The sequence below is a fragment of the Microcaecilia unicolor genome, chromosome 4, assembly GCF_901765095.1.
Source record: "Microcaecilia unicolor chromosome 4, aMicUni1.1, whole genome shotgun sequence".
NCBI classification, from domain to species: domain Eukaryota; kingdom Metazoa; phylum Chordata; class Amphibia; order Gymnophiona; family Siphonopidae; genus Microcaecilia; species Microcaecilia unicolor.
The window spans coordinates 274444935-274471566 of record NC_044034.1 but is presented as its reverse complement, the minus strand read 5'-3'; the positions used below and the strand labels follow the sequence as shown (position 1 = coordinate 274471566).

Here is a 26632-nt window from a genome sequence, read left to right as displayed (position 1 = left end):
CTAGTTGCTAGGGATACCCCACGTGTGAGATCAAGCAGCCTGCTTGTCCTCGGAAAAAGCGAAGATACTTACCTGTATCAGGTATTCTCCGAGGACAGCAGGCTGATTGTTCTCCCCTTTGGAGTTATTTATTTCTTTATATGCTTTTTGATTTAACTGATGAGACGTGCTCACGCGACGAGAGGGAAATCAGTCCACGCATGCGTGGTGCATGTTGCACGCACACCAGAAAACTCTGGCAAAACTTTGTTTTTATTTTGCTTGCAAAATGCAGATTCCTGGGCCGACGTGAACGTCGACCCACATGTGAGAACAATCAGCCTGCTGTCCTCAGAGAATACCTGCTACAGGTAAATATCTTCGCTTTGTATGTAGAAAGATGGTTTATCTAAAAGAAAAAAATGTTTAAAATATACAGACTTGGCACAGATTATTACAGCAGAACTGCTATGCAGTGTAACATTCCGGCCAAGAATCAGTCTGATGGATGGTATTCCTCTGGGTGTCTGTATGTTGGGTATGTGTTACTATGTGAATGTGTCTGAGGTTTGTGTCTCTGTGAGTATATGCTTGCATGTGTGTGTCTCTCTGTGGACTCCTGTGTTTTTACACATGAAGAAATATTTTCAGCATCACCCTGCTTCCCAACATTTGTCCTAGATAGAGCCTTTATCTGCAGACATCTTTTGGCAGGTAGATCTGATTTTCCTTCAACATTGGGTCCTCAGGAGTCTGCCAGTCTGGTCTTTGTTATTCAGAACAATGCTCCTATAACATGTAAGTAAGCCAAAAGCTTCAAGGCATTGTCTATGATGACTCACCTTGAAGGTCAGACCAGGGTCAGCTGTACGTGTTTACAGAGGCCTTAGAAGGCCAACTTGGGATTACCTGAATTGTGTGTGAGTAGGCACTGAACCAGCACTGTGCAATGCTGACAAACACTAATGCCAATACTGCAGTCTGCCATTTGCTTGCATCAGCAACTCAAGTATTCACAAAATGTTGAGCAGTCATTTGCAGCATATCCAACAGACTGGGGTGCATGTGTTTCCCTATTTGAAATGATTGGTAAAGTACCCCAACTCAGGAAGGGACAAAAGGCTATATTAATTAACAATTCAGGTGCTAAAGTTCTTAGGATTAATGTAAATTATACTGAAACATATCTAAGCCCAAGTCAATAGATCTGGTCTACCCAGTGGGATTCTGTCCACAGGAACTCTACAGATAATCATATCTGTCAACCGGTTCTCTTAGAGGACTACTGTCCTAGTATATGAATTATCCCTATCTGGCAAAAGGAATTCTTTTTCAAATTCCTCAGATTTCAGACACTCTAATGGACAGATACATCCAAACTGGGTGAGGGGGGGGGGGGGGGGGACGTCTGTCAATGGGCTTCACACCCAGGATGGTCTGTTCAAGAAAGCCTTCATCAGATAAACGTCCTAGAGCTAAGGGAATCTGGAATGCTCTAAAAGCTTTCAGAGATCAATTATTCTACAAGGTTATCCTAGCTTTGAATGGACGGCTGGATGGCCATGTGTTTACATAAAACAAGCAGAGAGGAACTGGATCATATGCCTGTGTTGGAAGACTACCAGAATGTGGAAACTGGGCCATTTCTCCTGGAATGTACTTCAGAACCACATATCTAGCAGGCAAGGACAATGAGTCAAATTCTGCACCCCACAAGAGGATGCTGGAGCCATGAAGTTGTCTACAGGATCATTTAGGAGTAGAGCACTCCTTCAATAGTTTTCTTTGCCACCTAACAAAAAGGTTCCTAGTTTCTGCTCCAGTAGAGGGATACACAGCAAACTAGTCTTGGATGCCTTCCTTCTACATTAGGGGGAGGGTCTTCTGTACACATCTCCAATATCCCTCATAACAAAGACCATTCTGAAGCTCAGACTAAAATTTTGCAAAAAAAAAAAAAAAAGGGGGGGGGAGGATATATTTGGGGAATTACATTAACCTGTACTGTAATGTTTAAGAACATGTGCTCAGAACATAAAAGACCAGATATTTACCTTTAAAATGTTTATTTACAATATAGGTAATGCAGTAATGTTAAAAAGCAGTTTTTAGGGATTTTACACAAGGGAAATGACCACAAGATAAATATTGTTAGAATGTCTGAATTATTAATTAGGCTGGATTAATAATAACTCACTTTGATGGATGCTGCTAGTTGTCATGGTGAAGAAGGTCCTTGCTGGAAAAGAAGTCTTATTGTTGCAGAGTTGTTTCTGGAGCCTGGAAAAAGGTCTATCTTGGATGTTGTAAAGTGGATCCTCTTTGTCATCGGTTGCAACTCTCCACAGCCTGAAGAACACCTTCCAGTACTGCTCCTTTTCCCCTCAGAACAATGAAGCTTTTTATTGCCTAGGAGGGGCTTTCCCTCCTTCCCTCAGTTGTGGCACCAAAACACAAAACAAAACACGGTTATCATTCACCTTCTCAATCCGGTTAGTTGCCCAGTCCAGGCTTCCACAGCTGCTTCCTCTCCCTCCCTCCTGGGGAAGAGTCGCAGCAAATAATAAAGAAAAAAAAATACCCTGTTCAGTGTAACGGGTTTTTCCAAAACCCGTTCACTTTTAGTCAAGCTTTACAAAACACAGCTCAGTCCAGCTAGGCTTTCAAAACACAGTTCAGTTCTAGCCAAGCTTCAAAACATAGCTCAGTCCAGCTAGGCTTTTCAAAAAACACAGTTCAGTTTTAGGCCAAGCGTTCAAAACACAGCTCAGTTTAGCCAGGCTTTTCAAAACACAGTTCATTCCTAGCCAAGCTTCAAATACAGTTCAGTTCTAGCCAAGCTTCCAAAAACACAGCTCAATTTAGCCAGGCTTTCAAAACACAGTTCAGTTACTAGCCAAGCTTGCCAAAAAAACACAGCTCAGTTTAGCCCGGCTTTCAAAACACAGTTCAGGTCTAGCCCAGCTTTCAAAATACAGTGGCTCTGCGCGGGCTCAAAGCCTAGGGTCCCACCCTCTTGGTCAGTCATACTCCTACCTGACCTCCTCCCGCTTGACCCGGCTTGGCCCCGCTACTTCCTTGGCTTTCGCTGAGCCAGAGCTGAAAAGTCCATCGGCTCTTCCAGGGTGTCCTCCGGGTCAGTCAACTCCATAGGGCAAGGCTCACTCTCTGCCTCTCTCTCCTCAGGAGCCCAATCCATATTCTCCTCGCCCCGCCCTTCTCCCAGCTGCTCACCCTTTCTTTCATTAAAGCTCTTTGGTGGCTCTTCTTTCTCCACCCACCTGTTCCACCACCTCTTCCACCAGGTTGGAGAATCAGCCTTATTCCTTCCCCTGCGGCCCTCCTCTGGAGACTCCTGGGAATGCAGATAGTTTCTCTTATCCCAGGTCTCCCTTGGGGCATGCTGGGAGTTGTAGTTCTTTATTTCTAGTTTTTTCCTGGGGAATGCCTGCCTATAACGGGGGTATTCTGGCCTATCCCAGGGTTCCTTTGGGGCCTGTCCTACATACTCTTTACAATGTGTGTGTGAAGTCCAGCAAGGCCCAGGGATTCAGTGAAGGGCCAGAGAGGTTCAGATCATCCAGCAGTTAGGGTCCAGAGAGAGGAGAGGAAGAAGCATGGCCGACTAAGCATTTTCCAGGGTTTTACAATTTCTTGTTGAGCCAATAGGCTGAGGGCAGGTGGGGTGTATTGATCCAATGAAAACTCAGAGGTAGGTTCTCTTCTGGTTTTTGAAAATGGAGCAGGGTAGCTGGTCACATATTTAAATGACATCATAAGAATTCCTGGCTGGTCATCTGCTGTGATATACACCCAGAAGTTATTTGACAGGATTAAGAGAGTCATTGGAGTAGATGAGCTTTCTTTTGTCAGATTAGGTGGATCATGGTCTTAGAGTTCCAGATAGATGGCTGTCTTTTGTTAACTCGAGTCTCTGTGATTTTCAATATGCAGACTTTGTTCTTTGGGGATGTATTGATAGCATCCACCCAGCCAGTTCTATTTCTATTGTTACAAGCTATCAGTGGTCTTCAGAGGGAGGGTGAAGGTCAGACCAGTTTTTATGCTACTGCTCCAAGAAGTCTTTGCAATATATATATATATATAATATTGTATCTGATTCCAGCAAAATCAATAAATCTGAAAATTCCTCATATCATGCTACAAGAGAAGATAAGAAAACTATGATTTCCATATCCCCTTATGTCAACAGAGAAAGCGTAGTTGCTGACTGTGATCAGGGTTCTCCATAGACAGTTGGATAATATACTTGCATGATCTTACCACTGTGCCCTTATCAGTTGAGTCTATACACTAGCATAGGATTCCCTGCCTATGATCAGAAAAATCTAGATTTTTATGGCTCTAGTGCTCCAATGCTCGGAACCAAATGCAGGCGCTAAAGGCTGCTAGCACCAGACTAGCATCCGCATTAATGAGCACAGAATGCTCAGAGGCTCTAGCAGGAAACGAGGAGCGTGCCAAAGATTAGCATAAATAGCATGCTAATGTAGCCAAATGAATATTAATGAGGCCATTTCCTGTTCCCTCCCAATGCTCAGAACAGCGCACAAAACAGTCACCTTATCGCTGAAAAAATATTGACAGCTCAGAGCAGTCATGAGGTTATTTAAAGAGAGGATTTCTCACAATTCTTTCTTTAAAATCTGTCAGTTTTTATGTAATTTGAAAGCAGAAGGAAGCCTATGAAAGCCCCTAATGCTGGTAGTGAAAAACAAACGTGTGCGAGTCAAAGCAAACCCCAAAAGCACACATTGTCGCCTGTGGACTTTGATCCTGGGGAACTGAGTTCGATTCCCACTGCAGCATCCTTGTGACTCTGGCAAGTCACTTAACCATCCTGTGCCCCGGTACAAATAAATACCTGAATATATGTAAACTGCTTTGAATGTAGTTGCAAAAACCTCAGAAAGGTGGTATATCAAGTCCCATTTCCCTTTCCTGTTTCCTTCATTTAAATATGTAGTTTTCAAGTTTTAAAAAAATTGAAACACAAATTTAAAAGCGCAGGCAGAAAACAGATGTCAATGTGTGTTTCACGTTCAGGTTTGTCAGGTGCATGCTTTTACAGGAGCTGAGCGTAACCGTAGAAATCTTCTGCGCATGCGCCAAGCACGTTTCACATCCCCCCCCCTTGCTTTTGCTTTTACAGCGCACACACATAATTGAAATATCATTCCTTGAGTATTGGTGAGTTAGATTTTGCGCTGCTCCGGCGGGATGGTTTCTGAGCTATTGGCTTACTGCAGCAGTTCTGAGCATTGTAAGAGATCAGCTTCATCATGTAGTTTACCATGATGAAATCACCACCATTTGAATGGTTACATTATGCTGCTGTCTGCAGGCAGCCCCCACTGCAGGTAAGCAACCTTGCTTAAAAGCTTTATGTGCACATATTTCACTTTTAACTCAAAAAGATATCAAGGTTGAAATGCCCACAGAAATATATAATGCCAAAGTACATCACTACACCTTTAAATTGATGAAAAAATATTATATTGACATGTATTTTGGCCTTCGTCTGGAGCCTGATTTTGGGTATTGTTATCCTGACCACCTTGCAAACCCTTGCAGTAAGCATGTAACTCCTGATTGACAAGAATTCTGTTACCATAGAAAGAGGAAACAGTTTATCTAAATTGTGCCAATCACCAAATCAAGATATTGATTTCATAATAAACTGTAGTTAAAACTTACAGAATATTTTTGTTTTCCACATAGCCCAGCTGAAGACTACATTTTGGATCTAAAGAAAGCAAGAGAGAAATGTTTAATCATTCTCACTAATGTGACAAAAAATGCAGTTGCGTTTAAGGTAAAAGAAAAAAATGTCTTTCTTCCTCAGTGCTCACTGTATATCTTGCTGAAAAGAGATTATCTTGTTTTGTGCTAAGGGACTAATTCTTCTGTAGTAACACAAAGCCATAATGGATAGAGTGTCTCTTGCTGAGTCAAAGAGGCTTGCCAAGTGGTCAGCTTTGAACTTTAATGCTTTTGAACTGATTGTTAAGCAACCAAACAGCCATTTTACTAGCAGGCTGCTCAAATCCTTGTTTTACTTCCTCAATACTCCTTTTCTAACAGTGGCTAATCCAGGTCACAAGTACCTGTCAAGCTCCCCCCAAATAGCAAGATTTCATGCTGCTCACCCCCAGGGATAGGCAAAGGCTTTCCCCAAATCTTCCTTAATAGCAGTATATGGACTTTTTCTCCAGAAACATTTCTAAACTTTTTTTTAAACCAAGCTACACTAACTGCATTTATCACCTCTGACAATGAATTCCAGAACTTAATTATGCATTGAGTGAAAAATATTTTTCTTTTATTTTGTTTTAAATGTTCTACATAGTAACTTCATAGTGTGACCCCTACTTTTTGAATGATTTGTGTTAATCTGTTCCACTCTATTCAGGACTGTATAGACTTCTATAATATCTCTCTTCAGCTGTCTTTTCTCCAAGATGAATAAGTCCTAATCTCTTTAGTTGTTCCTCATAGGGGAGTAATTCCATCCTTTTTATCATTTTGGTCGCCATTCTCTGTACCTTTTCAAGTTCTGTAATATCATTTTTAAGATGGGGTGACCAGAACTGCACATATTTCTCAAGTTGCAGTCTCATCATGGAGATGTACAGAGGCATTATACCATTCTATATTTTATTTTATTTTCCTTTCCTAATAATTTCTAACATTCTGCTGGCTTTTTTTTTGTTGCATTCACACACGGAACATGTAATTTGGGTTATTTTCCCTATGTGCATCACTTTGCACATGTCCACTTTTAATGCCACCTGCCATTTGAATGTGTAGTCTTCAAGTCTCACAAGGTCATCTGCAGTTTCCCATAATCTGCATTAAATGTAACAACTTTGAATAATTTTGTGTCATCTGCAAATTTGATCACCTCTGTTGTTCCCACTTCTACATTAGATCATTTATAAATTTGTTAAAATACACCAGATCCCAGTACAGATCCATGGGATATTTACCTCTCTCCACTGCAAAAATTCATCATTTAACCCTACTCTTTCTACTTTTTAACTAGTTCCCAGTCCACAGTAGGACATTGCCTCCTATCCCATGATCTTTTACATTTTCTCTGGAGTCTCTCATGAGAGATTTTGTCATTGGGTTTTCTGAACATTCAGATAATCACTGTATCAGGTCTTTATCCACATGTTGATTCACTCCTTCAAAAAAAATGTAGCAGATTAGTGAGAAATGTGGCACCTTATTGACTAACCCATTTATTCAGGCATGAGCTTTTGAGAACTAGAGTCCACTTTGTCAAATGTATGGCTACCCCTTGAAAGCTTTTATAAGATTGGTGAGGCAAGACTTCCTTTGGCACCTTTGCATTTCTCAGAACCTCATCAATCTATTTAAGAGCTAAAACTAGATAAATCCCAGGGTTGGATGGCTGCACACCCTGTTTTATAAAAAGTATAGTGGGGAGATAGGAGAAGTATTGTTGAGTCTAAGGAATGGATTGCTACAGGGTGAGTCTCTCTCTGCTTTGTATGTGGCTGGTATTATGGTATTACTGAAGCCTGGAAAAGACCCAGAAGTATATGGCTCATACATATCAATATCCCTTTTGAATCTAGACGTAAAGCTACTGGAAGACAAGTAGCAGATAATATTAATGTGGCATGCCCAAAAGGGAAAGGGGAAGGTTATGTTGTTTGTAGTAAATGCAGAAAAAGCCTTTGATCGGGTTAGCTGGGAATTTTTATGGGGGTGCTTTGGAGGGTGAGCTTGGGGGGAGGGAAATATTTTTAAGCGGGTGCAATTTTTATATGCAATGCTTAAGGCAAGGATTGATGTAAATGGAAGATATTGGTCACTGATTTCGATAAACTGAGGAACTAGGCAGGGATGCTCACTACCTCCATTATTATTTGCCTTGTCTGTTGAACCATTGGCTACCGTTCACTGGGTAAATCTCTCTTATCTGCACCCTTCTCCCTCCACCGCTAACTCCGACTCCGTTCCTTTTATATTGCTGCACCATATGCCTGGAATAGACTTCCTGAGCCATTACGTCAAGCTCCATCTCTGGCCATCTTCAAATCTAAGCTAAAAGCCCACCTTTTTGATGCTGCTTTTAACTCCTAACCCTTATTCACTTGTTCAGAAACCCTTATTTATCATCCTCCACTTTAATATTCCCTTATCTCTTATTTGTCCTGTTTGTCTGTCCTAATTAGATTGTAAACTCTGTCGAGCAGGGACTGTCTCTTCATGTTCAAGTGTATAGCGCTGCGTACGTCTAGTAGCGCTATAGAAATGATAAGTAGTGGTAGTAGATTCAGAGTATGGTGTTATTAGAGGGGGTGGATACAGGGAGGCTTCTCCAGCAAAATCACTTTTTTTGGTGCTGATATTTTACTGTACATAGCAAATCCTCATTTATCACTGCCTATAGTAGTCAGGGAGTTGAAGGAGTTTGAAGGTTTCAAGGCGAATATGGATAAAGCTGAGGCACTTGGGGTTACTCTTACAGATGCAGAGGAGAGAGATTTGGCAGCACAGTTTCCTTTCAGATTGGCTACGGTGGGGGCCATAAGATATTTGGGATATACAGGTGTGTGAAACTCATATATGATTGAAATTACAGAAAAAATTACAGACATTTCTAGAGATTTAGGGAGGTAGATGGGAGAGTATTTTTCCTGGTGGAGGAATATTGTCGTTTTAAAGATGAATATTCTTCCCAGGTTGTTCTTCGTCTTTCAGACTCTCCCAATATGGATCCCTTGACGTGTTTTGAGACATCTAGAGCGGGAAACGTTTTGTTATATTTGGGGATAAGAGACTGAGGGTGGCCAGAAACATTTTATGGCAAAAATGGAAATTTGGAGAGGGGTGCAGTACCTTAATCTCTCTTTTTATTATGAAGGCGCTCAGCTCAAGTAGATTCTAGATTGGGAACTGGGGGAAGAAAAGTGGGCCACACAATTAGAACAGACTAATTGTACTGTTTACCCCTTGAGATGGTTGATATGGAGATCTGATGTGAGTGGGTTGGGAAGTAAACTCCAGAATCTGCTTACTAGACACTTACAAAGGTGCGCTATAGGTGCGTTAGCATTTTTAACGTGCATTAAACGCTAATGCGCCTATAGGCATATATTGGCATGTTATCATTTAACCCGACTTAACTTTAAAGGCGCGTTAAAAACACTAACGCGCCTTAGTAAACATACCCCTTAATGTAGATATAGGAGGAAGTTAAGAGGGGGAAGGGGAAAAAGAAAGGGATTTTGTTTTCAATTTAAGGGGTGATCAGGCATGAACAAGATATTTTGAAGGGAAGGAATAAGAGAATTTACCAGTGTTGGGCAGCGAAAGGTCTGATACATTTTGGCCAGTTTCTAGAGATGGGGAGCTTATCAGTTTCACTCATCTGCAGGCTCTGCATGATTTAACAGAAGCTGATCACCTGTGGATTTTGCAGATTCAGTATTATTTTAAGAGCGAAGGGAGTATTAGGGAGATGGCAATATATGGGAAAGTATTTGGATTTTTGCAATAACCAGAGGGACGATTACAGTGTTAGACAATTTTTTTAAGAGGGTAGAAGTTTGTAAAATATGGATATATGCAAAATGGGAGAGATGTCTGGGAGAAGTGATGGACAAATCTCATTGGAGTGAGTATTTACAGCAAGCAAGACTGTTTCTCCAGGTGTTTTAATTAGGGTGGTAAGAGCTTAGGCCGTAAATAGGCACATGCTAGTTTTAATTTTTGTGCACGCCCACTTCTCGCCCATTAAAAAATGGCCTTTTTCCCAGCTGCGGTAAAAAGAGGCCCAGTATGCACCCAGGAAGACGTGCCCATATTATCACAGGGCGCTTTTTTACCATGACTTTGTATAAGGACCCCTCAGCAATTTACCTGGGAACCTCTGGCCTCTTGGAGGCTTTGTGGGGAGTCTAGTACATACTGGCAATTTGGTGGTCCTGCCGCCCAAGACTCAAGAGTTTTGGACACAATTCTAGATATCTTGAGAACTCAGAGTGGGATTAGGGTGTGGTACGCATCCAAAGTCTGTTTATTCGGCTGGATCCAGACTGTGTCTTACAAAAATGGTTGACTTTGGTGTGGGGGGAATCTTGACAGTGGCAGCTGTTGGTCTGAAGAGACAACAGGCTATTAGCTTAGGGTACCATAAAAAAGGGGATAATGTTGATTTATTTGTTAAAATATAATTGGTTCTCTTGTCCATTTGGTTCTGGACTATCAGATGTGGCAACACTTGATTTATTGTGTTGACAGACTCGTCCATGAACCTTACTTTCCTACTGACAAAAAGGACTCACACATCCATCGTTGTGCTGGTGATACTGTGTTACTGGCTGAAAGCGAACATGATCTGAATAATAGAAATAAGTAAACATCTTTTAAAATACTTAGATCAATAATCCATAATGAAACAACAGGCAGTGAGAGCGAAATCTGAATATGTATCGCTCTTGGCAGAATGACTATAAAAGACCCAGACAAGCTCAAATGCAGAGGTGCATATCTACATACAAAGATACGACTTGTCCAAGCTATGGTATTGTCAAAAAAGTCATTTGAATGTGGAATTTGTATGTAAGATAGGAAGACAAATTGGTACCTTCGAATTATGATGCTGGAGAAGAATATTGCATTTACTGTGGACTACCTGAAAAACAATCAGTCTGTATTGGGGAGATCAAACCTAAGCTTTCCTTGAAAGCTCAAATTGCAAGACTTCGACTTTCATACTTTGGATACATTACACGAAGAGAGAGAAATTAGAGAAAACATCTTCCTTGGCATCCTCACCACTCCAAACTGCAAACAGCCCAGAATACCGCCGCCAGACGCATATTTGGCAAAAATAAATATGAAAGTGCAAAACCACTAAGAGAGAAACTTCACTGGCTCCCACTCAAGGAACGTATCGCGTTCAAAATATGCGCGCTTGTACACAAAATCATCCACGCAGACGCCCCAACCTACATGCTAAACCTCGTGGACCTGCTTCCTAGAAACGCCAAAAGATCATCCCGCAAATTTCTCAATCTGCACTTCCCCAGCTGTAAAGGACTAAAATACAAACTACTACATGCCACCACCTTCTCCTACATGAGCACGCAGCTGTGGAATGCATTACCTAATGACTTGAAACTACTAATGAAATAACCAACTTTCGTAAATCTCTGAAGACATATCTCTTCAACAAGGCCTACAAAGAAACCCATAGCCTCATTAAATTACCTCGCCAACCCAACCAGTTAAGAAAGTCTACCTCTATACTTACCCACCTAACTCCTTCCTTTTTACTCTGACTTAATCTCTGTACTTCACTAATTGTATCTACTATCCTGGAATGACAATGTCATAACAGGACTCTGTAAGCCACATTGAGCCTGCAAATAGGTGGGAAAATGTGGGATACAAAATACAATAAATAAATAAATCAGTCCAGAACTTGTGGGTGTTGTACCAGCAGGTGGAAATAGAAAAACACAGAAATATGTTCTGCCCTCAAACAGCACTGCAGCTCTAGCACTTCAGTATTTTTTTATCTCCAGCATGTGGAAGGTGGTCTGCCATGAGGCTCTTGGACAGGTATATGAGATATACTCCTGGTCAACTGGTACCTAGTAGAGCTCAGGTGTTACCTGAGCAAGGGAAATGGCAATCATTTTGGGTTCTCGCATACTCTTAGAAAGTATTCTGCTGAGGACTCAGTCTGCAGCTCTGCACATGAGGGTCAGTAACTAGGAGACTGCTGGATAATAGGGGTTGTTGAATCCAGATGTTGTCCTGCTTCTGCATCAGGCTTACCTACTGAGAGAGGTAAATTGTCTCAGGATAAGTCTCCAAAACTCTGCTGTCCTGGAATCGCCTGCCTAAGCAACCAAGGTTGGGGCATCTAGACTCTTGGAATTTGGATTTTATGCATTTTGATCCCCCTCAGAACAGGCACAGTTTACTAATTTTGAGGTCCTTCCTCCACAGAGATCCCCTGGAGGAGGAGGAGATTCAAGTAAAGGAGGGTTATGCCTCCCTCTATGCACAGTCTTTTTCACAAAAGAGGAGCATCTGGAACTGATTTCTCAATCACTGGAGGTATTTTATCTTTCTACTCCTGTAGCTCAAGAAGCCTCAATCTGAGGGATTCCATAATAGATAACTCACATAAGCATCCTAGGCCATTTCCATTCATCACACCATTCAAGCCCTAGTTTCCACCAAATAGGGGACCCTGGATACGGGGTTCAGAGTGGGCCAGACTATGGGTAAGCTTGCCCTTATTGTGCCAGAGGAAAAGGAAAAATTAAGCAACCTAGCATGGATACCTTGGTGGTGATTACAAAAAAAGTTTACCATCTTGGTTAAAGGTGATGGTGCACTAAAGATTTCCAGGACCATAAAGTGGAAACAACCCGTAAGCAAGGTTTTGATGTGTTGCAGTGTTGGGGCTTCAGGCCTTGATTTTGTAGCTCCTTTGTGGCCAGAACTTTCCTTCAGTGGATTCAGCAGGAGGACTGGGCTGGAAGTGGTCTATATGACTTGGAGCCCTTTCCTGATGTATAGTGCTTTCTAACTCTGCATGGTGCCTGTTATAGTTAAGGAATTGGAGGGCTAATCTGGTCTCTTAAATCCTGCTTTGCTGAGCTTCCCTTTAAGGGCAAGCTGTTTGGCCAGGGTCAGAAGAAATTGATTATGATCTTAGTTGAAGCTCAGTCTGAGAGACTTCTTGAAACCTTCGGCTAGTTCTTCATCTTTCTGATAATCATCTCCATTTTTGCAAAGCTGGAAAGTTTAGGCTTGGCTATTTGGACTATTTTTAAAGAATTGGATTCATACGAAGTGCTCTCCCTGTTTGTCCTCCCCAAAGGAAGGATCTCAGGCAACATGCAACATCCCCCCCCTAAGTGTGTCCAATGCTAATGATGGGGTCTCTGTCTGTTGCTCAATAAATCAGATCAGTGGTTATCTGATCGCTGTTAGAGATGAATGGCCCAGGATAACATCTGACCAGTGGATCCTGGACATCATCAGAGAAGAATACAAGCTAGAATTCTCCTGCCCCATCCAAGACTTCTTCTTGGAGTCTCCTTGCAGAAATTGAGCAAAGCAGTTAGCTGCGGAAGCTACTGTCAAAACCTCCTTGGCCTGAATGCAATGACCCCAGTTCTCAGACAGGAATAAGGGAAGGGAAGGTGTTTCATCTATTTCATTGTTCCCAAGAAGGAGGAATCCTTCCAACCAGTTTTGAACCTCAAAAGGTGAGTTGCTTCCTGCGGGTCTCTTAGGATGGAAACTCTTAGGTGAATGTGCTCTTCAGTTCATCCAGGAGAGTTTTTTATTGGCTCAGGATCTCAAAGAAGCCTACTTCCACATCCTTATTTGAACGCCACACCAGATGGATTATTTTTAAATTTATGAAAGTCTTTTATTAAATCCAAGAAGAATGCAATAAAAGCAAAAAGAATAAACCAAGCAAATTGCATTAAGCAAGTTGACCTCCCTAAGACAAAATACAGAACTCTGCAACTTTCATTTTTGTAGGAATTTTTACAAATATCTGAACAAAGAAAAGTATAACAACCCCCCCCCCCCCCCACCCCTTAAAAAACACACCCTTTCACCCACTCAACCACACCAGATGTTTCTAAGGTTCCCAATTCTGGAACATTGTTTGCAGTTTTGAGTGATGATGTTCGGACTGACCCTGGCTTCCAGAACCTTTTCAAAGGTCATAGTGGTGGTGGTGGTGGTGGCCTTCTGAAGTGTGAGGGGATCAGGGTCCTTCCATATCTGGATGATTGGTGTATCCAATCCTCCTCTCACCAAAAGGAAGCTGAAGCCCACTTGGTGTCTGGAATATTTGGGAGTAGGAAAGGTGTCTTATACAGAAGCTCCATTCCCAGATCCAGCAGCATTATCTAACAACCTGGAACTACAGGCAGATATTGGGGTTGATGGCAGTGACCTTGACAGATGGTCCTTGAGCAAGGGTACATATGAAACCCCTCCAATTTTCTCAGCTGGTGGTCGCCGATGACCCAGGATTTCAATTATTGACTTCCATGGAGCCTTCTAGCATGCATCAGCATTAGATGATGGCTATAGTCCAGAAACCTCAGGAGGGGAGTTCTTCTTAGTGATCTCCAATTGGATGGTGGTCACCATGGACGCCAGCTTGTCAGGATGGGGAGCCCATTTACCAGGATCTAGTGGCACAATGGAAGTGGTCCTCCACTGAGACGATCTGGTCAGTCAGCTATCTGGAGTTGAGGGCAATTTGTAAGGCAGTTCTAGCATTTGCTGTTTTTCTTTAAGAAACATCAGTCTGGGTCTTCTCTGACACATCACAGCGGTAGCATAAGTCAACAAACAAGGGTGATGAGAAACTGGTTCTGGAAGCTCATCTCCTCTTCCAAAGGGCGAAACAGCATCTGAAGTTTCTCTCCACAGTGCACGTTGCAAGGAAGTGAAACCTTAAAGTGGGGCCCTCTTACTAAGATGCGTAGGCACCTATGCGCATGCAACGTGTGACAAATTAGAACTACCATCCAGCTACTGTGTGCCCTGGGTGGTAATTCTAATTTTGGCTCACGTCCAAAACAGACAGAAAATAATTTTATTTTCTACTATGTAGCACTAACCGGTTGGTAATTGGCAGTGTACACGCACTGACGATTACTGCCCGGTTAACGTGTGAGGCCTTACTGCAAAGTCAATGGGTGGTGGTAAGGTCTCAGGCCCAAAATGGATGAGTGCAGATTTTTATTTTGCCACATGTCCATTTTCGGCAAAAAAGGCCTTTTTTTTTTTTTTTTTTTTACAGGCGTGCTGAAAAATGGACCTGCGCACATCCAATACACGTCTACACCAACGCAGGCCAGTTTTCAGCGCATCTTTGTAAAAGGGCCCCTGAGTTTCTTAGTTGCAAGCTCTATCTTGCCGAGAGCCATTTCTACATTTCCACAGAGCAGAAGTTTCCATTCATACTGTTCTTTGTTTTCTTTTAAAGCTGGTCTTGCCATTCTATTTGAATCAGATCTTAATCCTTCCTTTCATAGGAGGATTATAGGGATGATTTTCCTTCTCTGAGGATTTCTGGATGTTCACGTAATTTTGTTGAGATATCTAGAAGAGCCTAATGACTCTTGAAGGACTGAAATTATCCTTTTTGGAACTTCCAAAATAGAGTGAAGCTATCTCTAAAGCAACTATTGATTTTTTTATCCTTGCAGGTGAATAGCCATCCTCATTCCCTAAGGGCACATTCCATGAGGGATGTTGCTGCTTTTTGGATGGAACTCAGGGTGCTTTCTCCATTGAGCACTTGTAGAGGAGCAACGTGGTCTTCACCACACTTTTTTTTAAATGCTTGATGTTGCAGCGAAAGATGAAGCTACCTTGATTGTAGCTGGAGGTCTCTGAATGCCTTCCCTCTTGAAGGCTGGCTTGCATCCTGCAAATTCTGGATTGATCAAATGAGAATGCTAAGGAAGGAGAAATTAGATCTTACTAATTTTTTTTCATTAGTCCAGTAGGTCCCAAACCTGATCCTGGAGGCCCCTCCACTACATTCAGATCTCTCTCATGAATATTGATTGTGGATATCCTGAAACCCTGACTGGCTGGGGTGCCTCCAGGACCCAGGTTATGGAAGCTATTTTAGTTCCACCAGAGCAGTTCAGGTTCCTGCCCTCATTCAGAGTCAGAGTTCTTTCAGTAGCTTACCTTGTTTCCACAGTTCTAATTCTTGTTGAATCTTCCACTATAGAGAAATATGTGTACATCTTGACACACTTAAAAGAATGACGTTGTAGTGGTTTCCATAGTTTTAACAGGTTTCCACTTCTATGTTAGTCAAATACTGATGTACTGGAGCAGCAGTGTCTTTATAGGGCAAAGCACACTTCTGTGGTTTCCATGTCCACCTGTTAGCTGATGGATTCAGCATCCACAAGTTCTGGACTGACCTGTGGGACTAAAGGAAAGGAAATTAGCAGGTAAGATCTAATTTCTCCATATTTGGCAAGTTGGAAGGACAATGCAAAAGAGGAAGACCAGGCATTGCAATGGATTTATATAAGAACAGCAGCTATGGATGCTATTCTAGCAATGATTAGCCACCTGACAGAAGACCGAGCACTGTTCAGGGCAACTATCCAGAGGGTCGCCATGGCAGTTAACAACAAACTTGGAAAAACCAATGCTTATCTTTGGGATAACTAACAAGATATGAATCTGTTCTTTGGGACCCTGCAGGATACTTGTGACCTGGATTGGCCACTGTTAAAAACAGGATGCTGGAAATGATAAAACTTTGATTTGACTCATTCTGGCATTTCTTATATTCTTATAAATATGTATCCCACAAATTAAAATTTCATGAGACTGACATGGACTAAAAGCAGCTGTATTTCCACGCTTCAGGTATTTAAATACTACACTGTATGCTTTGATTTATTGTTTAAGGTTATGAGTTTGATTTTGTGCTATGGAATGTCCTGGTCAAAAATTATTTGGCTACTACAAAGAATTTTGAGTTACCATTATCAGGTCTCTATGTACATGTTTTGAAAGTTGTGGTTGTTTTTGTAAAAGCCTTACAGTTATTACAGGATGCTCTGAAAATTGGTTAGAAGTTAAGTACATCCATTTTTTCCCCCTTTTCTGCTCTAGGTAAAAACAACGGCACCAGAAAAATACAGAGTCAAACCAAGTAACAGCAGCTGTGAGCCTGGGAGTTCCTTGGAAATAACAGTGTCCCTCCACGGAGGTAAGTAAAACTTAGAACACCTTGTTGAAGTAAATTTAAATTAGGGCTTCTGTTTTTAGATTTTAACTGATGAAACACTTCTGGTGTCTATTGATCAGCAAACTACCACCTCAGCATTCTCTCAGGCATCTACTGCTCCATTTCTGTGCTTTTCTACAATTACAGTACCTCAGCTTTACAAGCCTGTGTTTTGTTCTTTCCTTCCACCAGCTGAATTGCATAACTGTTGCCATTGTCAAGACTTCATAGATTGCTGCTGTTTGGCTACTGTGCACACTGTAGGAACAGCTTGCGGGGTGGAGGAGGAGGTAGCGAAAGAGAGTTGTGGGGCAGGGTGATGTAATGGAAAAAGCCAAAACATACAGTTTATGCCTCTATATAAATCTATAAAATAAAATATAATCACCAACATTATAAGTTTTAAAAACTTAAAAGATGTCCTAACTGATTTGTAGGAGTCGTTCAGAAATTGTTTTAATCAATAATTTTTTCTTTTCCAGGCTTTCAGGCCGCCTTTCCTATTTTGGTATGTCCTAACTTGAGTCTGCCTCTGTCTTTCTAAAAAAAAATAGGGCTCCTATGAATGGCTTTGTCTAACTTCTAGTTCTGACTTGAGTTTTCCAATTTTCCCTTTGGAACCAACTGATCTGGAGCACTATTTATAATGATACAAATCATTCTGAGCTGTGTGAGGGAAGAAATAAAATAAGACATGCCAATACCAGTTAAACAGGGAAGATTTTTCAGTGATTCTTCCAGAAGTCGTGGCTAGGTCTTCTGCTATTTTTCATAGTTTTTCCAGCTGTTAGTTTCAGGTGTGCAAATAGCTACTTACAAACTGACAAATACAAATATCTTTACAGTTCCAGCTTCCACCCTTCACATACCAGAAAGTCCGCTACATATAGCCAAGCATCGTGATACCAGTGTATATGCTGTAACAACCCCCCCCCCCCCACACACACACACACACACACAAATAAAAAATAAAATAATAACAAGGGTGAACACTTAAAAATCTTGACTGAATACTTAAAAAAAATAAAATAAAAGGTTAGAACCCTAAAAATATATTTAGGAAGATTGTCATCTTCACTTAAGACATCCAGGGCAAACCTATTAGAGTACAAAAAGAAAATTAGTGTACCACTTGTAGTGACATACATTGCAAAGCTGGATTCCATACATGGGGACAAGCATTCAAAGGTAATCTTTCTCATGCTCTTCCTTTAGTGTCAGTATGGAGAAGGATGCAATTCCCTCGCAAATGACAGTAAAGTGAAAAAGTGAGGAAAGTAATCAAATGAGAGGTCCATTCAGTTTCAAAAATCTTTAATAAATACTGTGTTCATCAACAAAAGGTCTGTGACACAGAAATAGAAGGACTTGACACGGTTGTGTTTCAGCAACAATGCCTGTATTGTGAGTCACAAATTTCTATAAATAGAAATTATAGAAATAACAATGCATTTAAAAATACATAAATACTTTAAATGTTAAAGAATAAAAACATCTTATATAAACACATGAGAAATATAAATATGTTTGCAAAAAATATAAAATTTAAAAACCAACATAAAAAATAAATGTCAATTAATAATAATCTATAAACTATAATGTAATTCCATCTAAAAACACAAATAAATACATATGAATTGTAAAAGTAGATACATATATATTTTAAAAAAGTAAATCCTAAAGAGAGTGACAATTCTACTAAAGCCTTGTTTACTAAGGCACGCTAATGCTAAAGACACCCAAAGGAATATATGGGTATGTCTAGCATTAGCGCAAGCTAAAAACGCTAGTGCACGTACAGTGTGGCTTAGTAAACTTGGCCCTTTAACAATGAAATTAATTGTAATCCATTATTAGCAACCTAACCTGATATATATTCCAAACTAATAAAATATCTAATTATAACTAGTCAAAAAAGTCATCAAAATAAATATCAATTTAAATTAGTTTAACAATCTAACTGAAACAGATGGGTATGTAACTGGAGGGAGAAAAAAGGACAAAATGAAACCAAATGGAAGACGAGGCTCAGAGACATATCAAAATATGATGGAACTGTTTGAAGCAGTCAAACCAGACTGCTGCATGCTAGTGAAACCACAAATTACGAAAGGTTACATTGTAAGGAGAACTTTGTGGCATATGTAGCCAGTCACTATTTTAGTTCCAACTGAACAATGTACGTTTTCTAATTGCTTTACGTAGAGGAGTGTGGTAGCCGTGTTAGTCCACTCTTAAGGTTATCAATAGAAATCAAATAAAATAAAACATGGAAAAGAAAATAAGATGATACCTTTTTTATTGGACATAACTTAATACATTTCTTGATTAGCTTTCGAAGGTTGCCCTTCTTCGTCAGATCGGAAATAAGCAAATGTGCTAGCTGACAGTGTATATAAGTGAAAACATTCAAGCATTACTATGACAGTCTGACAGGGTGGGAGGATGGGGGTGGGGTCGGAGGTATGCATGGGGACATCAAAGCATATCATTGATATTCTAACAGGATGGGTGGGATAGGTGAGGGGTGGGGTGATCAACAGAGACATACAGCTTTATGGTTTATAATGGGCTAGGAACCCCAGATCCTTGTTAAGTCCTTTCTGTTGGGTGTTAAATATTCAATCATTCTGACTTCAAAGGTCTTACGTTCTTGTATGGTTTTAAAGTTACCTTTCAGTATTCTCACTGTGAAATCACTGGTACAGTGTCCTGGTTCTGTGAAGTGCTGTCCCACCGGGGTGGGGGCCCTACTGGCTGTATTGTTCATGTGATGTCTATGTAAATTGAATCTTGTCTTAAGCATCTGGCCTGTTTCTCCAATATAGCATCCTTCGTTACATTTTTTACACTGAATGATATATACCTCATCTTCCAATGTGGTATATATCATTCAGTGTAAAAAATGTAACGAAGGATGCTATATTGGAGAAACAGGCCAGATGCTTAAGACAAGATTCAATTTACATAGACATCACATGAACAATACAGCCAGTAGGGCCCCCACCCGGTGGGACAGCACTTCACAGAACCAGGACACTGTACCAGTGATTTCACAGTGAGAATACTGAAAGGTAACTTTAAAACCATACAAGAACGTAAGACCTTTGAAGTCAGAATGATTGAATATTTTAACACCCAACAGAAAGGACTAACAAGGATCTGGGGTTCCTAGCCCATTATAAACCATAAAGCTGTATGTCTCTGTTGATCACCCCACCCCTCACCTATCCACACCCATCCTGTTAGAATATCAATGATATGATTTGATGTCCCCATGCATACCTCCGACCCACCCCCATCCTCCCACCCTGTCAGACTGTCATAGTAATGCTTAAATGTTTTCACTTATATACACTGTCAGCTAGCACATTTGCTTATTTCCGATCTGACGAAGAAGGGCAACCTTCGAAAGCTAATCAAGAAATGTATTAAGTTATGTCCAATAAAAAAGGTATCATCTTATTTTCTTTTCCATGTTTTATTTTGTTTGATTTCTATTGATAATTGCTTTACAAAAGCCAATATGCTATTACAACACTGTCTGCTATATTGTGAAAGTACATGGTGCTAATCACTCTGCATATGTTATATTGACAGAAAGTGCTTAAAACTGCATTCCCCCATACAATAAGTAAGTTAAAATATTACCAAATTCACTTAAAGAACCGCGGTATTTTTGCCTAAAGATCTGCCATTCTTGGATTTTTGACAGTGTGTACATAGTAAAAAAAAAACCGTGTAGAATATGTCATAATTTAAAATACTTACTGATCTACAAATCATGTCACTTAGCAGGGCTCTTGTTTCTAATAAAACAGTCATTGTGCTTGCTCATTCTAATTTATAAAGAAAAAAGGCTTGAAAAAATACCCTGAGTTCTTACTGGTTAAACATCCTCATTAGTTTGCAATGACTAAATGTATTCTAAAAAGAAAAGAAAAATCATGCATACCAAGTGCAATATTAACATATTGAATAAAAGAATAAAATGCACCCAAATGTGAAATTTAAAAAAGGGGAATTAAAAAAAAATGTTAAGACCTAGGGCCCTGTTTACTAAGCCTTGCTAGAGGTGCACTAGCGTTTATAGCGCAATTTTAACATAAGCATTCGTGGCTGTGTCAAGCATATAGTGTGCGCTAATTTTTAGGACGCGCTAAAAACTCTAGCGCACCTTAGTAAACAGGGCCCCTAGTGATGCAGTAGCGGTGTTTTATAATCCAAAAGCGAAAGTAAAATCATATCTTTATAAACAAAGGGCCTCTCTTACCAAATTGCGCTAGCGATTCTCGCGCAGCAATGCCGATGAAGCCCTGTAAGTTAATGAACTTTGTTGGCATTGCTGCGCCAGGAATCATGCAGTTTAGTAAAAGGAGCCCAAAATGACTAACTGGCTTGAACAAATGAAAGGAGAATCAATAGAACTACTAGAAAATCAAAGGGCCCTGTTTACTAAGCTGTATTATAGGCGCATTTATTTATTTTGATGCATTTGTACCCCACACTTTCCCACATAAGCAGGTGCAGTGTGGCTTACATAATTAAGTTGTTAGCATCTTTAAGTCGTGTTAACCGTGTATGTGCATTAACCGTGTACGTACCTACAATATCCCTATAGGCGCCTACATGATTAGCGCACGCACTAATTATAAGAGCATTAAAAACGCTAATGCGCCTTAGTAAACGGGGCCCAAAATGTTCATATGTGCATTTGTGATGTAACAAAGGAAAAGTGAGCAGGACCAAAAAATATCAGCAAAATGTTTAAGCATTCTGCCTTTCATCTTGGTAGGCAAATGAATTAAAAAAAAACAAGACGAAAATGTTATCTCCCCCCCCCCCCCCCCCCCCGACACACACCTTTACAAGCCGCACGTAATGCTGACACCGCCCATATCACTTTGAATGGGCTGCGTCGGCATTACCGCACTGGCAGCCGCTAGCGTGGCTTTGTAAATGGTGGGGAAGTTAGACATATTGAAAACAGCTTTGATTGCTTTTATTGAAAGGCAGTATATCAAGTCTCATTAAACATTATCCTGCATGCAAAATTTCTTCATTGCCAGAAAGCCTCTTAGTCTTTCTAGAAATATGTGGGTTTCTCTCTCTCACTCTCTCAAATTTGTATTTGCCAACTCCCATCACTCCTGAAAATGCAAGCAAATACTTACAAAAGACTTTGCTATTACAGGAAAGGTTTCGGCAGATTGAGTGCATAAAAAACTAAGGGGGCAATTCTATAATTTGGCACCTGTTTGCTGCACAGTGGGCGCCAGTTCTACATTAGCATCTTTGTGCCAAACTTTTATTGGATACTAGCATAAGTTGACAGTGACTTGACTACATTTAGGTGGGCCCACTTACACCACGTCTATGGCTGTCATAAGTTGGTGTGCCTAAGCGCACGTAATTCATACTATTCTGGAAAGTATGTGCATAAGTATGTGACATGTCCATGCTCCACCCATGTGTATGCTGCCCCTTTGCATTGCATTCTATAGCACTTACATGTTTCTTTATAAGTGCCGATTAAGATGCCGCTTACATGCACAAGGCACGAGTAATGCCCAGTTATACAATTGCCCTGTGTGTGTAAAACAGCAATATAAGCAAGAATTCCAAGTTCAAAATATTAATGGAAAAAAATGAAATTGTAGTCACTTTCTTTTAACTTATTTTTATAATCAGTTGAGTATTCCTTCTTTCTGTTATTTGTGATCTCTGTCAAGCATCTCCTGCTGCCTGAATGAACTTGATTGGCAGGTCCCATTTTTTGTGTGCTTGGTATCTTCCTGAGCCCCTTCCCTGCAGAGCTTCTGCTGATTGGCTAAGCTATGCTGGAAGTTTGTGTAGAGGGATTTCTGCTGCTAATCCATGAGTACAGAAGCCATTTCATTTATTTTGAGGAAAGCTGGCAATTGCAGAAGCCCAGGTAGAGTTGGCACCCTGCCATTTTATTTCTGCCTAGAGGTTAATTAAGGCACAGAGCCGTGGAGTTACTTCTTCTCCTTTCTTAGGAGGTTGAACATAACACTGATGTGGGTACATGAAAAATTGGGGCGTAAAATGAATATGAATGTAACAGTCCAAAGTTAATTATCACTTTTTCCGTGCAGTATCTACTGTAAGGCCAAATATAGTCTTAAGATTAACATTACACAAAAAGTGTTAATAAATTTTAGACTGTATTAAAAAAACATTGGTTTGGGAAATCTGTTTGAAATAATTAGCTGCCTGTGGCAACCATGCTTCTTCTACACAGGGAGGCCAATTTTTAACCTTTACACATTGCTTACAGTCACGACCCTTGAAAGCTGATTTTGAAAGGGAAGCTGCCTATGGAGCTTTGCTGTCAAAATTTAGCTGTTGGGCTGATGAAGTGGAGAAAGGGAGGAGGAGGGAGGGAGGCACTAAGACTCAAAAATGAAATCCTTGTGTATACTTCTATCTCTCCCCCCCCCCCCCCCCAATCATATACACCCACAGTGCTACCCCTTTCACCTACAAATGGTGTAGTGCAGTTTTTAAAAGGGACCTTTTCTACACTTAAACCTTCATGGAAAATGGCTTTCCTTGTAGGTAGTTGTGTAAAAAGGTTCTTATCCAAGATCATCAAACAAGTGGCTTGTATTAAGCCTGTTTATAAAGGCAACATAAGTGCCTATGGCGCTTATTTTTGAAGCATATGGATGTCCCAAAATGCTGAAATTGGACGTCCATGTGCTTAAAATGTCCAAATCCCAGTTTTCCCAATTGTGCTGCCATACATCCAGACAGCAAGGGGGCATGTTGTCGGTGTGTTTGGGCAGGATTAGAGTGGGCCCAAAATCAGAATGACCAACAGCAATTACCGAAGAGGAAGAAATGTTCAAGTCTAAAAAGAAGGATGTTCTTATTTAGATCTGTTTCTGGAACATACATCAGAGGTGGACTGACCATGCTACAACGCCTGATTTAAACTGGTTCTAGAAAGTCTAGTGATAATGTTATTCAGTGTCTAATGCACAAAGGTGTTCTGCATGGTTTTTACCATCTGGGGTAGCAGCTAACAATAATCCTATGCAAATGTATTACAAAGAGCTTATTCGTATTAAAATGAGCATTCTGAATGATGCACAGACATTTCCAAGTGATGCACAAAAAGAACTAGTTAATGTGCAAAATTTTCTGTTACCTCTGGAGTTATTGTCTTATGAGGGAGACTTCTGGGAGGAGCAGTCTGCTTGCATTTTTCAATAGAAAAACTTGTCAGAGAGCAGAGAAACAGCTGGGGTGGGGTCTTTCAGCAAGGAGGAGATTTTTTTCAATAACAAACAGTGTCTGAGAGGAGAGAACAGCTTAGAGGGGCATAGAAACAGCTGGGGGGGGCTTAGCAGTGTTGGACAGCAGAGAAGAGCTTAGGGGTGGAGAAACAGACAGCCAATCAGCTAGGGATGTCCCCTGTGATGTCAGCTATGATGTTAGCTGGGGGGGGGGGGTGCTTTCAGCAAAAAGATTCCCAAGCAATATCATTGGAGGCAGAGGAAAGGCAAGTAAGCTGCAGGAGGAAGGTGGAGCCAGCACCAAAGCATTGCTATAGAAAGGAGACAGGGACAGTGGAGCCAGCAAGTACTGCAAGGGAAAGGAAAGAGTATGCCATCCCTATCACATGCGCAAAACAGGGATAATTTACCGAGATACTGTTCTGTTTATGTGTCACGTCCATGGTCGTGACTCCTCTTTTGCTCACCTGATCCCTCGAAGTGTAGCTTCCGGGATGGCTCCTGCCTGGCCAGCTTCCAAGATGGCTCCTGCCTGGCCAGCTTCCAAGATGGCTCCTGCGTGGCCAGCTTCCAAGATGGCTCCTGCGTGGCCAGCATCTAAGATGGCTTCCGCCTGTTCTGTTCCAGCTTCCAAGATGGCTCCTGCGTGGCCAGCATCTAAGATGGCTTCCGCCTGTTCTGTTCCAACTTCCAAGATGGCTCCTGCCTGGCCAGCATCTAAGATGGTTTCCGCCTGTTCTGTTCCAGCTTCCAAGATGGCTCCTGTCTGTCCTTCCTGTGTGCTCACTTCCTATGTGTTTCAAGCCTCTCTTTGGTGTCAGTGTGTTTCCTCCTTCTGTCCTGCTGTAGGTGACATCATCTGTGAGAGCCTTTATAAGGAAGTGCTGCACTGGCATTCAAGGCCTTTGCATTGCCAAAAGGTCGTCAGGTTAGTCAGTGTACTGTTGCTCTGCTACATAGCCTTGCTCTGGGCTCTTGCCCTTCTGCTTGTTGTGTTTGTGGACTGCTTGTCCTTCTGGTGCTTCACTCTGTGTGTGGAGCTACTGAAGCTTCAGCCTTTGTTTGTTCCCTGTTTGTGTTTGGAGCTACTGTAGCTTCAGCCTTTAGCTTGCTATTCCTGGTTTATTCTACTGTCTGCAGCCTGCCCAAAGACTCGGCTAGTTCCTGGTTTATTCTCCTGTCTACTGCCTGCTCCAAGACTCTGGTATCCCTGATTCTACTGTCTTCAGCCTGCCCAAAGACTCTGCTAGTTCCTGGTTTATTCTCCTGTCTACTGCTTGCTGCCTGTCTCTGACTATTGCCTGAACCCGGATATTCTCTGCTTGCTGCCTGTCTCTGACTACTGCCTGAACCCGGGTACTCTCTGTGTGCTTCTGCCCAGCTTGTGTGTATAGCCTGAGCCCTGCTTTTCCCAGCTTGTGTGTATATCCTGTCCCCCTGTTTCTGCCCAGCTTGTGTGTTTCTCCTGAGCCCTGTTTCTGCCAAGCTTGCCTGTATATCCTGAACCCCGTTTCTGCCAAGCTTGTATGCTTATTCTGAACCCCGTTTCTGCCAAGCTTGTCTGCCTATTCTGAATCCCGCTTCAGCCAAGCTTGTATGTATGTCCTGACCCCTGCTTCTGTCAAGCTGGTATGTACCTCCTAACTTCGGCTTCTGCCAAGCTTGCATGTATATCCGAGCCCTTGTTTCCGCCTAGCCTTTGTGTTTACCCTGTCCGCTTAGTCTGTCTTGTGTTCTTGCCTAGTGGTTGCGTAGCAGCCTTCAGTCCTAGTCTAGTACCTAGCCAAGTCTCCCTTGTGTATCCTAGACCCAGAGGGGGTCCTCTGGGCCTTCAGTTACTGTCCTGTCCTGCAAGTCCTGCCGGCCACCTGCACTCAGGGGCTCAACTCCTGAGGAACGGTGGTCAAGCGCAGGTGAAGCTGTTCCTGTTCTGCCTGATCTAGTTTGCCCGCCTCAGTTGCTACTCCAGTCCGGAGTTCCAGTCCTGCTCTTCCTTGTATCGGGTTCCAGGGTGGTCTTGCCTGCCTCTGCTGCTCCTCGGCAGTGGTCCAAGGTCTCACGAATTCCGGTTCTGCCTCGAGAACCCGACAGTGTGCTAAGCACTTTCCCTACCAAGTTGCTTGCTGAAATTGCGTGCTGCTCTTTTGCATATATTTCCTTTGAGCATCGCTCGCTATTTCCAAATCGGTAGGTTCTACTGAGGATCTAAATGCACAAAGACTTTGTTCAGAGTGTTGCATAAAGCTAAGACTGAGTACTGAATGCACCACTTATAAAAATGCCAAGGAAAAATACAACTGAGAAGCATGGTTTAAAGAAGAGACTCGTCAGAGAGAAAATTTGGAGAGATATGTTGAATTAAGAACTTTGAATAGGTAATAGAATCATCTGTTGAGAAACATATTGTAACTAGAAATGTATTCTTAACCATGTGGTCACACAAATGAGTGGGGGTGGCGCAGAAGGGCTCAGTTCATCGCGGTATGAATGATTGTATGAATGGTTTATTGATTAGATAATCAGAGTTATAAGTTATTGTTATCATTATTATGCAGGACAAGCA

At 41.5% G+C, this 26632-nt stretch overlaps 1 protein-coding gene across 2 annotated transcripts in view; it reads left to right on the top strand.

The window, feature by feature from the left end:
* MOSPD2 (motile sperm domain containing 2) overlaps positions 1-26632 on the top strand; it is a 162534-nt gene that overhangs the window by 98209 nt on the left and 37693 nt on the right. For both annotated transcript variants that reach the window (XM_030201571.1, XM_030201572.1), the window contains exons 11-12: positions 5722-5815; positions 16690-16786. In XM_030201571.1, coding sequence (XP_030057431.1) covers positions 5722-5815; positions 16690-16786 — 191 coding nt within the window. The remainder of the gene's footprint in view (positions 1-5721; positions 5816-16689; positions 16787-26632) is intronic.